Here is a 15188-nt window from a genome sequence, read left to right as displayed (position 1 = left end):
CATCGGATATTGGTCGCTGGTTTAGAACATAAGTTTCCTATCACTCAGTCTTATAAGAAGTAGTATTCTAGCTGGAACTAGCTGTTCAAGGAAAATTTACTTCTGTTTTTAGTTCCCACTTGATCCCAATTTTGTATCTAGTACAACTACTTGATGATGGAGTATTGCTGTGTATACCTAACCTTAGGTAGCACCCAGTTCAGATGAGCACCTCTGGGCGTATAGTCACTTGGTGTCCCACTATCAGGCACTCATTCAGTCATTACTGGGGCCAAATAGCATAAGCAAGGAGTTTTTCTTTTTTCTATAAAGGGTAATATTTACTTGTCAAGAAAGTTATGACTTTCTTCCCATACCCAAGTGCCCCCCCCCCTTGTGATTGTCTCATTAGGGTCAGCTACAGGTGTACTGATTAGCTCCAGGAATATTGGCTCTTACTGGTCATAAGGTCCATGTGGCAGAGCCTCTTGTTCCCCAGTGTAGACCAGCTAGAGATCTTAATATGCTCCTCTGGGCCCTTCTCAAAGTTCACAGCCTTCTGGTTTCTCAATATATGCATCTGAGTAGAAAACCAAAGAAATGTATGTTACCTCAAATATCCAGAGACCCATCAAGCATTGTATCTGTTTATTAGTGATAGTAAGTACATCTAAAGCAACATGTTTTTCACTTTAGGGGTGTATTCCCACATGCCTAAGACCCAGAAACTGCCCAAGTGTTTCAGGCACCTGAATTCTGGGGTTCCCTCTCTGGAATGCATGTGATTTACCAGGGCCCTCAAAACCCCTGCCATGTCAGCATGATGTCATCAGTACAGTGCACTGGCACGATGTCCTGTGGAACGTTTCAATGATCAGAATCCTATGAACTATTAAATAATGGCCCGGAGCCAGCAAGTTGACATAGCCTTAATAGGACAGGAAAAGTGCCCTGCTGTCTCCTAGGTGAATGCAAACCCCCAGATCAAGACCTGTCTAACATGGATCAGAGGCAGGGAGCTACATCTGGAACAGTAATTAGCACTGTGTAATTACAAACACCACCCGATTAATTTTGTGATAATTCACTGTTATTCTCCAAGATCCTTCAATGTCCTGCACAGGTCAAATAGGCAAATTTATTGGGCATGTGGTAGGAATTTCCACCCCTGAAAATTTTAAGACTTCAACTTGGCACTGAGCTCTGTGAATCTTCCAGGTGGATATATAGATCCAAGCACCTTTGGGAAGACTGAGTTTACAGCAATGACTCCCTAAACCAGTGGGTCACCAAGATAGCATCCCGCTGCATCTACTAGGATTAATAGAACCTGGAAACGCAGGAAGCCTCTGAACCAGCTGCAGGATAAGCCAGAACTGTGCCGCCTCTGCTACAGTCCGCGCCAGCAAAACGCATGCCCTGAGCCCACTTCTCTTCTTCCGTAATGCACTGCTAAATCCGGTTCTCAAATGAGCGCTCAGATTGGCAGAACTCAAACCTCATCCAAAATCCTAACTGCAGAGGAATCTGGGGAAATTTATTTCTAGCTCCTCTGTCCCTGAAATGCAGAAAGATGTGCTAGAGTAGAAAATGATGGCGTGGGTGTTGGCAGGTCCTTCCGTGGTTTCCGCTGCAGTTGCCTCATGCGTAATGTGAGCCCAGGCCTCCACGTCAGCCTCTCTCAAAGTTCCACTGCATTTACAAAAGGGCAAGTGACAGTTAAAATGTAAGGAAGAAGAGAGGCCATTTTATAATAATATTCACAGAATTTTAAATCACCTTAATGGCTCTGTACTTAGTCTTTGCTCTCGATTGAACCTCAGTCATATTGGGGAGACAGTCACGGTTCATAGCTGTATTGTGGAAAATCTCTTTGTGGTGAACTTTCCTTCTCAGCAATGTCCTCTAAAAGGACTGTATTAACTCTAGACAAATGGATTTTATTTCTAGTATTTAACTTCTTAAGGGTCAATGAATTACACGTATAACCTTCAATGCTTTTACATTATTATCCTACATTATAACATTTAACACTTATTGGGCACTTACTTGGGGCTGGACACTATGTTAATCAGTTTTTCTGTCTAACTTAATATGCACAATTCTATGTAGTGGGTGCTGTCCCAGTCACTGTTTTGTAGATGTGTAAGCTGAGACATAAAAGGTTAAGTAAGTTGTTAGTACAAGTTAGTAAGCATGGAGTTGGGATTTGACTCAGGCAGTGTTGGGCTCCAGAGTCTGCAGCCTACCCTGTCACACTTTCATTTCATCCCCATTCTGTAAAGTCCCTTTCAGTTTATGGTGAAATTTTTCTTCTCTTTAAGTTATCTCCTAAAGATTAAATATTGAGGGAAAAAGATAAATAAACAATTAAAGCATCAGTGAAATACTCAACTGAAGTTTTTTAGAGCTTAGGTAAAAGTACTCTTTTTTCAGGTACAAATTAAAATGTTGTAAAACATGTGACTTCTAATAAGTCATACTGGAGAGTTACAAAAGATGGGAGTCTTAGCGAATTACATTGTTAGGAAATAACAATGATAAATAACTATGATTTTCTATGATAATAAATTGATGTGGTTTTAGTTTTAACTTTGATAAGTTGATTTCAAAAATTATTATTAACAGCTAGTTATGCATGTCCAGATTTATAATAGAAATTTCTTTTGAAGTCTATAATCCATTCACTTCCTTAGTGTCACTGATTAACTTTTAAAGTTAAAGTATATTATTAAAATATCAGTTTGAGAAATATCTATATTAAGTATACATCATAAAGGACACAGATGGCATTTCCTAGTTTCATATGGCATTAGTTATTTAAGCATTGTCATTTAAACATTTTACATATAAAAGCAGTGTCTCCTCAATAGGATTTTAAGCCCATAGAGAACAATGGCAAGGCAGATGCTGTTTCTGTGTTTTGAGATACTCCTTGAAGCCTCCTTTCTCCCATATATATTAAAGGAAAGATTTAATGAAATTCCAGATATGAGTTATATGCAACTTAATGTGAATTATAATCAAATGGCCTTTCTCCTCCTAACTATAGGGGATATAGTTCATTGTCTCCCATGATCCTTTGAAATTTATTTAATGACGATTTCTTTTGCTGCCTCTAGATGAAAATTCAGAGTCCCACATTTCTTTCTCCTCACTCTAAAACATTGTGACTTTAGACTTTTGACTAGTGGAGAATAAACACCCACGCCCACACCCACACCTGTCCCTCTGCAACGTGGAGGTGGGACTCTCCCCCAAAAACGTCTTCAAACTTTTTCCTCTTACCCTGTTTATCCACCTCTACCTCTATATCTCCATATCTATTGGGTGGGCCAAAAGGTTCGTTTGATTTTTTTCCGTAAGATGGCTTTAGTAGCACTTAGTTGTCTTTAACTTCATTCGAAACAATTTTGTTAAGACTGTATGTGACAGCTGTCATATCAACGTGCCTTTAAAAAAAAGACATCAAAATTGGTGAATTTTTGTGTAGCCATTCTAATATTGAAGATGGAAGAAAAAAAAGCAACAGTTTGGCATATTATGCTTTATTATTTCAAGAAAGGTAAAAATGCAACAGAAACACACAAAAAGATTTGTGCAGTGTGTGGAGAAGGTGCTGTGACTGATTGAACGTGTCTAAAGTGGTTTGCGAAGTTTCTTGCTGGAGATTTCTTGCTGGATGATGCTCCATGGTCGGGTAGACCAGTTGAAGTTGATAGCGATCAAATCGAGACATTAATTGAGACGTTATACCACACGGGAGATAGCCGACATACTCAAATCCAACTTAGTCAAATCAAGTGTTGAAAATCATTTGCACCAGCTTGGTTACGTGAATCGCTTTGATGTTTGGGTTCCACATAAGTTAAGTGAACAAAACCTTCTTGACCATATTTCCACATGCAATTCTCTACTAAAATGTGATGAAAACATTCCATTTTAAAAACAAATTGTGATGGGCAATGAAAAGTGGATACTGTACAACTATGTGGCACAGAAGAGATCGTGGGGCAAGTGAAATGAATCACCAACTATACCAAAGGCAGGTCTTCATCCAGAGAAGGTGATGTTGTGTATATGGTGGGATTGGAAGGGAGTCCTCTATTACGAGCTTCTTCCAGAAAACCAAACGATTAATTCCAACAAGTACTGCCCCCAGTTAGACCAACTGAAAGCAGCACTCAATGAAAAGTGTCCAGAATTAGTCAACAGAAAACGCATAATCTTCCATCAGGATAACACAAGACTACACGTTTCTTTGATGACCAGGCAAAAATTGTTACAGCTTGGCTGGGAAGTTCTGATTCATCCGCCCTATTCACCAGACATTGCACCTTCAGATTTCCATTGATTTAGGTCTTTACAAAATTCTGTTAATGGAAAAAATTTCCATTCCCTGGAAGACTGTAAAAGGTACCTGGAACAGTTCTTTGCCCAAAAAAATAAAAAGTTTTGGATAGATGGAATTATGAAGTTGCCTGAAAAATGGAAGAAGGTAGTGGAGCAAAAGTGTGAATACGTTGTTCAATAAAGTTCTTGGTGAAAATGAAAGCTGCATCTTTTATTTTTACTTAAAAAAACAAAGGCACTTTTTGCCCCACCCAATATATTTAGTGGGTAAGGGCTTGAGAGTCTTGTTTTATCATCTTGATTCATTCTGTATGTACTCTGTCTAAATGATATGATCTTTTGGTTCTTCAGCTAAAACTTCCGTTTTAGCACCTTGTCACACATTTCAAAATATTAACTGCTATAAAATTTCATTACTTCTATTATGATAATCTGTTTCACAGTTTTGCTTGAGACTGACCCAGAATTATGTTGACACATTTTGTACTCCCTGCAGCATGGAACTCAGCAGTAAATTTTAGAAAATGCCCATTAAATATATTTTGAGCTACCTTGATAGAAAATAGAAACCTACTCATTTTGATCTTTAGTTTCAGGTGCAGCATTATGTCTCTGAGAGTCTGGTAACCCTGGGAAGTTGCAGCTTGTTGAGAAAATCTATAATATCTCTGCTTCTGTCAGAAGTAAACAGCTTCGCTGATGATCTGGGTGCCATCAATCAGGTACATATAACTTGACACTGTAACTTTCATTTATAGTTAATGCAGCTGTAGACTTTTCTTTCCCTTTCTCCTCCCCTCTCTTTTTGCCAGGCTGATATTTTAGTCGTTACCTTATTTCTAATGTACATAAATACTGTTGCTGCCTGCTGAAATTACAGAAAGATATTTTCAGAAAATAGTTTTCAAAATAATGCCATTTTATCATCCTTACTGGTATATATGTGCCAAAGGTGTCACTAGTGATGGCAAAGGAATAGCCTTAAACCTCTCCAAGAAGGCAGTGTGTTCCTAAAGCAAAGCAGTGAGAGGAAAGTGAACAGGAGAGGATGATAAATGGAGAACAGCCTCTGACCAGTGGTTCTTATTCCTAATTGCTCATGACACTCATGTGGCTAACTTTAAATATTCCGTTGCCAAGCCATATGCCAATCGAGTTAAATGGAGGTCTCTGGGGTTAAGACGCAGGTATTGGTATTGTTAAAGTTCTCCAGATGATTCCAGTGTGCAACCAAGGTTGAAAACAATGCTCTTTTATCTGTGCAGAATCTTACGTCACTGCTGACAAATGTGTCTAAGGAACAGAAGTCATTCCCATTTTTTTTTTTTAAGCTAGTGTATCTTTTTTTTTTTTAATTTATTTATTTTTTTATTTATTTATGGCTGCGTTGGGTCTTCGTTTCTGTGCGAGGGCTTCCTCTAGTTGTGGCAAGCGGGGGCCACTCTTCATCGCGGTGCGCGGGCCTCTCAGTATCGCGGCCTCTCTTGTTGCGGAGCACAGGCTCCAGACGCGCAGGCTCAGTAATTGTGGCTCACGGGCCTAGTTGCTCCGTGGCATGTGTGATCTTCCCAGACCAGGGCTCGAACCCGTGTCCCCTGCATTGGCAGGCAGATTCTCAACCACTGCGCCACCAGGGAAGCCCCATTCCCATGTTTTAACGTTGACAGTGGCATATTACGTGTTCACTTTCTCAGCTCACTTAATATTGTTATTGTTTCTGTGGTTAGAATTAAGCACAAATAAAGGAAATCAGAGACAGAAATCTTTTGGTAAAGAGAAAAATTAATAAGAGAAATATATATATATATATATTTATATAATATTAAATGCTTTTAACCAAGTTCTTACGTCTAAGTTCTCTACATTTAATAACGTATTCCAAAACATTATATCATCGACTTGAATTCAGTCAGTGTCATGGTAAATCATCTAGTCAGCAGTTCTTCAAGTGACTGTTAAATGGTGAACCCTTGTAAGAGCTCTGTTAGATATATTTTTTAAGAAGTAGTTGTTAGTGATCCCAAGGAGCTAAAAATCCATTTGAGAAAGAAATAAGGCACATTTACTGGTGGGAAGAAACCAGTGAAGAGTTAAAACGCATGGTGCCATCTGTGGGGGCTCCAGGATCAAGGAAGTGATCAAGGTAGGTTGCCAGGCCCTCAAAAGATTTCATGAAAAAGGAACAGCTTGAAAAACAGATTTGAATTGAAAAGGAGAGAATACATAACGTTGACGCACTGGGCGTTAGTTTTAAAAAGTGTGCCCAGAATACTGAGGAAACCAGGTGAGGTCCTGGCGTTAAAAATAGGAAGCAATGTGGGAAATCCGTTTGATGGAATCAGGTTTGTGTGGAGAGTAACAAAACACAGAAAAGAAAATTCTATTTACATATTCTCATTTAATTTTTACCAAAATACCTGAAGTAGTTATATTATTTACCTAGTTTATTGATAAAGCAGTCAAGCCTTAGAGCAGTTAAGCAACTTGACCAAGGCTGCAGAAAGAACATATGCTAAGAGCCATAATTCAAACCCAGGCATTCTGATTGTTAAGCCACTTTAGAATAAGAGTAACAATAACACAACAACAAGAACTAGTTTTTGGCGGGTAATATGTGTTATGCTTTACCCGAATTGTCCCATTCAATCCTTTTAGTAACCCTTCAAGATATTAGTATCGTTGTTTAAAGACAAGGAAACTATTCATCAGCATTCTTAACAATGGATAACAGAATTCACTCCAGCCAATTTAAGCAGAAAAGGATACATGAATAGCTATGGAATTGTTGAAGAAGAGACTAGGCCGTACTTTCATGAGTGACCCCCGCAACTACCCAGCTGAATAGGAATAGGCTCCAAAGGAATTGCTGCCTTTGCCGTCATGACCAGGAAGCTGCCTGCTGACTCAAGGAGCTACTGCTACAGACACAGGGTCCATAAAACAGTCCTACTACAATGTACAACAGCCAGATATATGCCCTGTGTTGTCCTGTCTCACTATGTGATTCAGTTTCAACTAATTCAGTTTTTGTGAGTGCGTTTATTTCTAAGCCAACAACATATTCAGAACCCTAGCATCAAGGAAGTATAGAAAATGTAGTTTTATGCTTTTTCAGCTTCTTTACTCTAAAAGGGTGATAGAATGACTAATGATGTAGTCAGTCCAAGGTGTCTATCACATGTAAGGTTCAGAAATTCAGTAACATGGTGGTAAGAGATGGCGTCAGAATAGGAGGGAATACAGGGCAAAGGGCATGAATGCAGGGAAGCCATTTATTCGGGACTCTCAATGTAATAAGTCTCCCACAAGCAGGAGTAGAAATAACCACTTGTATATAAGAAGTGTTATCCAAAGGACTCAAGAAAAGATTTAATGTGAAGGGGAGAGAAGAATCTGTGCAAAAATTAATATTATAAAACTAAGAGATAGGAAAAATATCACTAAGAAGAATTAGGTAAATGGGAAGCAGTGCTTCTTTGTGAGCAGAAAAAATTGAGTTTGTATATATTGAATATGAGGAAACATTGAAGTAATCTAAATATATGCAGATGGAAATATGAAATTAAAACTTAAGGGAAAGGAGGGGACATACATAAAAATTAGGGGAATATCACTATATGGCAATCATGAAATCATAGAAAGAGAACAGGGACTCAGGGAAAAGTACTGTGGAATGGGAGAGGCAGATGTACAAACAAGGAAAGAAGACAAGCTTTATTTTAATATTAGATGCTAGCTGACTATTATAAATGTCAGGCTTAAATTATTTAATTTTTCATCAGATATAAACATATATATTATATATAATATGGATTATGCAAAAAAATCTATAAATAAAAATATAAATATTAAAGTCATACTACATATTTTTTGACTTTCCAGTTTTCTTTATGTCTCTTAGACATAGTCTTATTGTTTGACATATAGGTCATTGCTGTATACATTTTGACCTCTGATATAAAACTTAACATTAACTATTTTCTGAAATTGATTCATGGAGATACATTTCAGAAGTTGACTTTATTGCATTAACTGCATTCAACTCTTACTGGTGATGTGCATCTCAAACTTGCATATTAAGATGATTTTTTGGAAAAAGCATAATAAAATGTCTATTTTTAAAAAATAAAATTTCTTGGAACTTATTAAAAAGTATTTAAAAAGTCATAAAGTTCATTGTTAACAGAGTAGCCTTCCCAATGTAAACAGCTAAAACTCTGGACAAATATATGACTTAGTGAATTTCAGACAATAGGCAGTACAAAATTGCACTTCCTGAAATAAGGGAAGCAAACTATGTGAGCCCCATGATTGCCTTGACTTTTGGCCTGGAGGCCCTTTCTGGACTGTGGCACAGGTGAAGCCCAGCCAAGTCCCAGCAGTCTCACTGAATTGATGGGGCAGAGACTGGAGTTCCAGAGAACTGATGCAGAGAATTTCTGGGTCGGAGTCATGGAGAGAAGAAAACCCTGAAAAGAAGAACTCAAGAAATTTGAACGGAGGTTTTCTGGATTATTTGTTGAATACTAAGCTGCACATGTGTAGGAGGACAATTCACAAGGCCAAGCAAAGAAAAACTACTCAGGAAAGAACTATTACAAAGAAATTGTGAGCTGCATAATGGCCAGACCTCACACAGTGCTTGGGACCATCCAAATTCTATCCAGATATAAAGGCAAGACCTTACTTAATAAGGCATTCAGTAGAGACCTTAAAATGTTACAACTTAGCAGTATAGTACTTTATAGTCCTAGGAAAAAGCTATGCTGGAGGGATTCTAACAGAGCTTGGAAACACACCTTGAAGATTTCTTGCTGATTCACAGCTAGATTAGCTGCCTGCTGGAACAACATAATACAGAAGCCCAACAATATGATATCATTAATGTCGACGTCCATTCAGACATCACAGCATGTGAAAAAGAAAGAATGTGTAACTCATAGCCATGAGAAAAAGCATCAGTTAATAGAAATAGAACCAGAAATGACAGAAATAATGGAACCAGCATATAAGGACAAAGACAGCTATTTATATATATATACATACATACACACACAAATACATATATATGTGTGTGTTAAAAGAAAAATGAAAAAAAAACCCCACAGAATGGGAGAAACTATTTGCAAATGATATGACTAATAAGGGGTTAATATCCAACATATATAAACAGCTCATAAAAGTCAACATCAAAAAAACCAAACAACTGGAATAAAAATATGGGCAGAAGAACTGAATAGACATTTTTCCAAAGAGGAAATGCAGATGGTCAACAGGCACATGAAAAGATGCTCAACATAGCTAATCATCAGGGAAATTCAAATCAAAACCACAATGAGATATTATCTCACACCTGTCAGACAGGCCATCATCAAAAAGACAACAAATAACTAATGTTGGCGAGGATGTGGAGGAAAGAGAACCCTTGTACACGGTTGGTGGGAATGTAAATTGATACAGCCACTATGGAAAACACTATGGAGGTTTCTTAAAAAACTAAAAATAAAACTACCATATGACCTCCCTGGGTATATATCTGAAAAACAATCATTAGAAAAGATACATGCACCCCAATGCTCATAACAGTATTATTTATAATTGCTGAGTTATGGAAGCAACCTAAGTGTTCAGCAAGAGATGAATGGATAAAGATGTGATCCCATACACACACACACACACACACACACACACACACACACACACACACACACACACACTAGAATACCATTCAGCAATAAAAAAAGAATAAAATTTTGCCGTTCGCAGCAACATGAATGGACTTGGAGAGGATTATGTTAAGTGAAATAAGACAGAGAAAGACAGATATGATATCACTTAATCTAAAAAATACAACAGGGAGGGACCTTCAAGATGGCAGAGGAGTAAGACATGGAGATCACCTTCCTCCCCACAAATACATCAAAAATACATCTACATGTGGAACAGCTCCTACAGAACACCTACTGAATGCTGGCAGAAGACCTCAGACTTCCCAAAAGGCAAGAAACTCCCCACGTACCTGGGTAGGGAAAAAAAAAAAAAAAAAACAGAGATAAAAGAATAGGGACGGGACCTGCACCAGTGGGAGGGAGCTGTGAAAGAGGAAAAGTCCACACACTAGGAAGCCCCTTCACTGGCAGAGACAGGGGGTGGGCAGAGGGAAAGTTCAGAGCCATGGAGGAGAGCGCAGCAACAGGGGTGCAGAGGGCAAAGCAGAGAGATTCCCGCACAGAGGAGCGGTGCCGACCAGGACTCACCAGCCCGAGAGGCTTGTCTGCTCCCCGCCGGGGCGCGCAGGGGCTGGGAGCTGAGGCTTGGGCTCCGGAGGTCACACCCCAGGGAGAGGACTGGGGTTGGCTGCCTGAACACAGCCTGAAGGGGGCTAGTGCGCCACAGCTAGCCAGGAGGGAGACCAGGAAAAAATCTGGAGCTGCCTAAGAGGCAAGAGACAGTTGTTTCAGGGTGCACGAGGAGAAGGGATCCCTTCCCTGTCTGCCCACAGAAGGCAGAGCACTGCCTAAATGAGCTCCAGAGATGGTCTCGAGCCGTGGCCATCAGCTCGAACCCCAGAGGCAGGCATGAGATGCTAAGGCTGCTGCTGCCGCCACCAAGAATCCTGTGTGCAAGCACAGGTCACTGTCCACACCTCCCCTCCCAGGAGCCTGTGCAGCCCGCCACCGCCAGGGTCCCGTGATCCAGGGACAAGTTCCCCGGGAGAACACACGGTGCGCCTCAGGCTGTTGAAAGTCACTCTGGCCTCTGCCGCCACAGGCTTGCCCTGCATTCCATACCCCTCCCTGCCCCCGGCCTGAGTGAGTTAGAGCCCCCTAATCAGCTGCTGCTTTAACCCCATCCTGTCTGGGCCAGAACAGAAGCCTGAGGGCAACGTACACGCAGAGGCAGGGCCAAAACAAAAGCGGAACACCAGGAGCTGTGCAAACAAAGAAGAGAAAGGGAAATCTCTCCCAGCAGCCTCAGGAGCAGCGGATTAAATCCCCAGTCACCTTGAAGTACCCTGCATATGTGGAATACCTGAATAGACAACTAATCAACCCAAAATGGAGGGAGTAGACTTTGGGAGCAACTGTAGACTTGAGGTTTGCTGTCAGCGACTGACATGTTTCTGATTTTTATGTTTATCTTAATATAGTTTTTAGCGCTTGCTATCATTGGTGGATTTGTTTATTGGTTTGGTTGCTCTCTTCTTTGTTTTTAATTATTTTTTTTTCTTTTAATAATTTTTTAATTTTAATCATTTTATTTATCTTTTTAATTTTTTTTATTATTCTTATTTTTTCTTTCATTTTTTCTCCCTATTCTTCTGAGCCATGTGGTTGACAGGGTCTTGGTGCTCTGGCCTGGTGTCAGGCCTGAGCCTCTGAGGTGAGAAAACCAAGTTCATGACATTGGACCACCAGAGACCTCCCAGCCCCACATAATATCAATCGGTGAGAGGTCTCCCAGAGATCTCTGTCTCAACGCTAAGACCCACCTCCACCCAACAGCCAGCAAGTTCCAGTGCTGGACGCCCCATGCCAAACAACTAGCAAGACAGGAACACAACCCCATCCATTATCAGAGAGGCTGCCTAAAATCATACTAAGTTCACAGACAGCACAAAACACAGCAACGGACCCAGCCCTGCCCACCAGAAAGACAAGGTCCAGCTCCACCCACCGTAACACAGACACCAGTCTCCTCCACCAGGAAGCCTACACAAGCCACTGAACCAACCTTACCCACTGGAGGCAGACACCAAAAACAACGGGAACTATGAACGGGCAGCCTGCGAAAAGGAGAACCCAAACAGTAAGTTAAGCAAAATGAAAAGACAGAGAAATATGCAGTACGTGAAGGAGCAGTGTAAAAACCCACCAGACCAAACAAATGAAGAGGAAATAGGCAATCTACCTGAAAACCAATTCAGATTAATGATAGTAAATATGATGCAAAATCTTGGAACTAGAATGGAGAAAATACAAGAAACGTTTAACAAGGACCTAGAAGAACTAAAGAGTAAACAAACAATGATGAACAACACAATAAATGAAGTTAAAAATTCTCTAGAAGGAATCAATAGCAGAATAACTGAGGCAGAAGAATGGATAAGTGACCTGGAAGATAAAATAGTGGATATAACTACCACAGAGCAGAATAAAGAAAAAAGAATGAAAAGAATTGAGGACAATCTCAGAGACCTCTGGGACAACATTAAACATACCAACATTCAAATTATAGGGGTCCCAGAAGAAGAAGAGAAAAAAAAAAGGGTCTGAGAAAATATTTGAAGAGATTATAGTTCAAAACTTCCCTAAAATGGGAAAGGAAATAATCAACTCCAGGAAGTGCAGAAAGTCCCATGCAGGATATATCCAAGGAGAAACATGCCAAGACACATATTAATCAAACTATCAAAAATTAAATACAAGGAAAAATACTAAAAGCAGCAAGGGAAAAGCAACAAATAACATACAAGGGAATCCCCATAAGGTTAACAGCTGCTCTTTCAGCAAAAACTCTGCAAGCCAGAAGGGAGTGGCAGGACATATTTTAAATGATGAAAGGGAAAAACCTACAACCAAGATTATTCTACCCAGCAAGAATCTCATTTAGATTTGACGGAGAAATTAAAATCTTTACAGACAAACAAAAGCTAAGAGAATTCAGCACCACCAAACCAGATTTACAACAAATGCTAAAGGAACTTCTCTAGGCAGGAAACACAAAAGAGGGAAAATACCTATGAAAACAAACCCAAAACAATTAAGAAAATGGTAATAAGAACATACATGTTGATAATGACCTTAAATGTAAATAGATTAAATGCTCCAACCAAAAGCCATAGACTGGCTGAATGGATACAAAAACAAGACCCATATATATAGTGTCTATGGGAGACCCACTTCAGATCTAGGGACACATACAGACTGAAATTGAGGGTATGGAAAAAGATATTCCATGCAAATGGAAATCAAAAGAAACCTAGAGTAGCAATTCTCATATCAGACAAAATAGACTTTAAAATAAAGACTATTACAAGAGACGAAGAAGGACACTACATAATGATCAAGGGATCAATCCAAGAAGAAAGTATAACAATTGTAAATATTTATGCACCCATCATAGGAGCACTTCAATACATAAGGCAAATGCTAACAGCCATAAAAGGAGAAATTGACAGTAACACAGTAATAGTAGGGAACTTTAACAACCCACTTTCACCAATGGACAGATCATCCAAAATGAAAGTACATAAGGAAACACAAGCTTTAAAAGACACATTAAACAAGATGGAGTTAATTGATATTTATAGTACATTCCATCCAAAAACAACAGAATACACTTTCTTCTCAAGTGCTCATGGAACATTCTCCAGGATAGATCATATCTTGGGTCACAAATCAAGCCTTGGTAAATTTAAGAAATTTGAAATCGTATCAAGTATCTTTCTGACCACAACGCTCTGAGACTAGATATCAATCACAGGAAAAAATGTGTAAAAAATACAAACACATGGAGGCTAAACAATACACTACTAAATAACCAAGAGATCACTGAAGAAATCAAAGAGGAAATCAAAAAATACCTAGAAACAAATGACAGTGAAAGCACAGCGACCCAAAACCTATGGGATGCAGCAAAAGCAGTTCTAAGAGGGAAGTTCATAGCAATACAATCTTACCTCAAGAAACAAGAAAATTTGTGACTTTCTGTCTGAATTAAAAAAAAAAATCCCACAAGGACTCAGAGGCAAAGAATATACAAATCAATTTTCACTGCAAAGTAAAGGAGCTGTTACAGTGGAGGATTACTGGACTGAATGTCAATATTATGACATAGTATGAGTGTGTTTCATGTTTGGTAATTGCAATCATTGTTGCTTTTGTTGTGGTCATCCATGTACAATGCTTGGTGTCAGTCTATTTATCTCTTGTAAAAATAAAATACAGTGTGTGTGTGTGGAAAAAAAAAAGAAACAAGAAAAATCTCAAATAAACAACAGAACCTTACACCTAAAGCAGCTAGAGAAGGAAGAACAAAAAACTCTCAAAGTTAGCAGAAGGAAAGAAATCATAAAGATCAGATCAGAAACAAATGAAAAAGAAATGAAGAAAACAATAGCAGAGATCAATAAAACTAAAGCTGGTTCTTTGAGAAGATAAACAAAATTGATAAACCATTAGCCAGACTCATCAAGAAAAAAAAGGGAGAAGACTCGAATCCACAGAATTAGAAATGAAAAAGGAGAAGTAACAACTGACACTGCAGAAATACAAAGAATCATGAGGGATTACTACAAGCAACTATATGCCAATAAAATGGACAACCTGGAAAAAATGGAAAAATTCTTAGAAAAGTACAACCTTCTGGACTGTACCAGGAAGAAATAGAAAATATAAACAGACCAATCACAAGCACTGAAATTGAGACTGTGATTAAAAATCTTCGAGCAAACAAAAGCCCAGGCCAGATGGCTTCACAGGAGAATTGTATCAAACGTTTAGCGAAGAGCTAACACCTATCCTTCTCAAACTCTTCCAAAATATAGCAGAGGGAGGAACTCATTCTACTAGTTCCTCTAGCAAAACACTAGTAGAACAGGATCCAACAGCACGTTAAAAGTATCATACACCATGGTCAAGTGGGGTTTATCCCACAAATGCAAGGATTCTTCAATATAAGCAAATCAATCAATATGATACAACATATTAACAAACTGAAGGATAAAAGCCATATGATAATCTCAATAGATGCAGAAAAAGCTTTCAACAAAATTCAACATCCATTTATGATAAAAATTCTCCAGAAAGTAGGCATAGAGGGAACTTACCTCAACATAATAACAGTCAATATAT

General features: G+C 38.9%; 1 protein-coding gene across 1 annotated transcript in view; it reads left to right on the top strand.

Moving 5' to 3' along the window:
- MEI4 (meiotic double-stranded break formation protein 4) overlaps nucleotides 1-15188 on the top strand; it is a 219838-nt gene that overhangs the window by 156910 nt on the left and 47740 nt on the right. Inside the window, exon 4 of the mRNA XM_007167979.2 lies at nucleotides 4923-5054. Coding sequence (XP_007168041.2) covers nucleotides 4923-5054 — 132 coding nt within the window. The remainder of the gene's footprint in view (nucleotides 1-4922; nucleotides 5055-15188) is intronic.

This window comes from Balaenoptera acutorostrata, chromosome 14 (genome assembly GCF_949987535.1).
Source record: "Balaenoptera acutorostrata chromosome 14, mBalAcu1.1, whole genome shotgun sequence".
Taxonomy (NCBI): domain Eukaryota; kingdom Metazoa; phylum Chordata; class Mammalia; order Artiodactyla; family Balaenopteridae; genus Balaenoptera; species Balaenoptera acutorostrata.
Note: the sequence above shows the minus strand (reverse complement) of the source record. Positions and strands in the feature narration are given on the sequence as shown.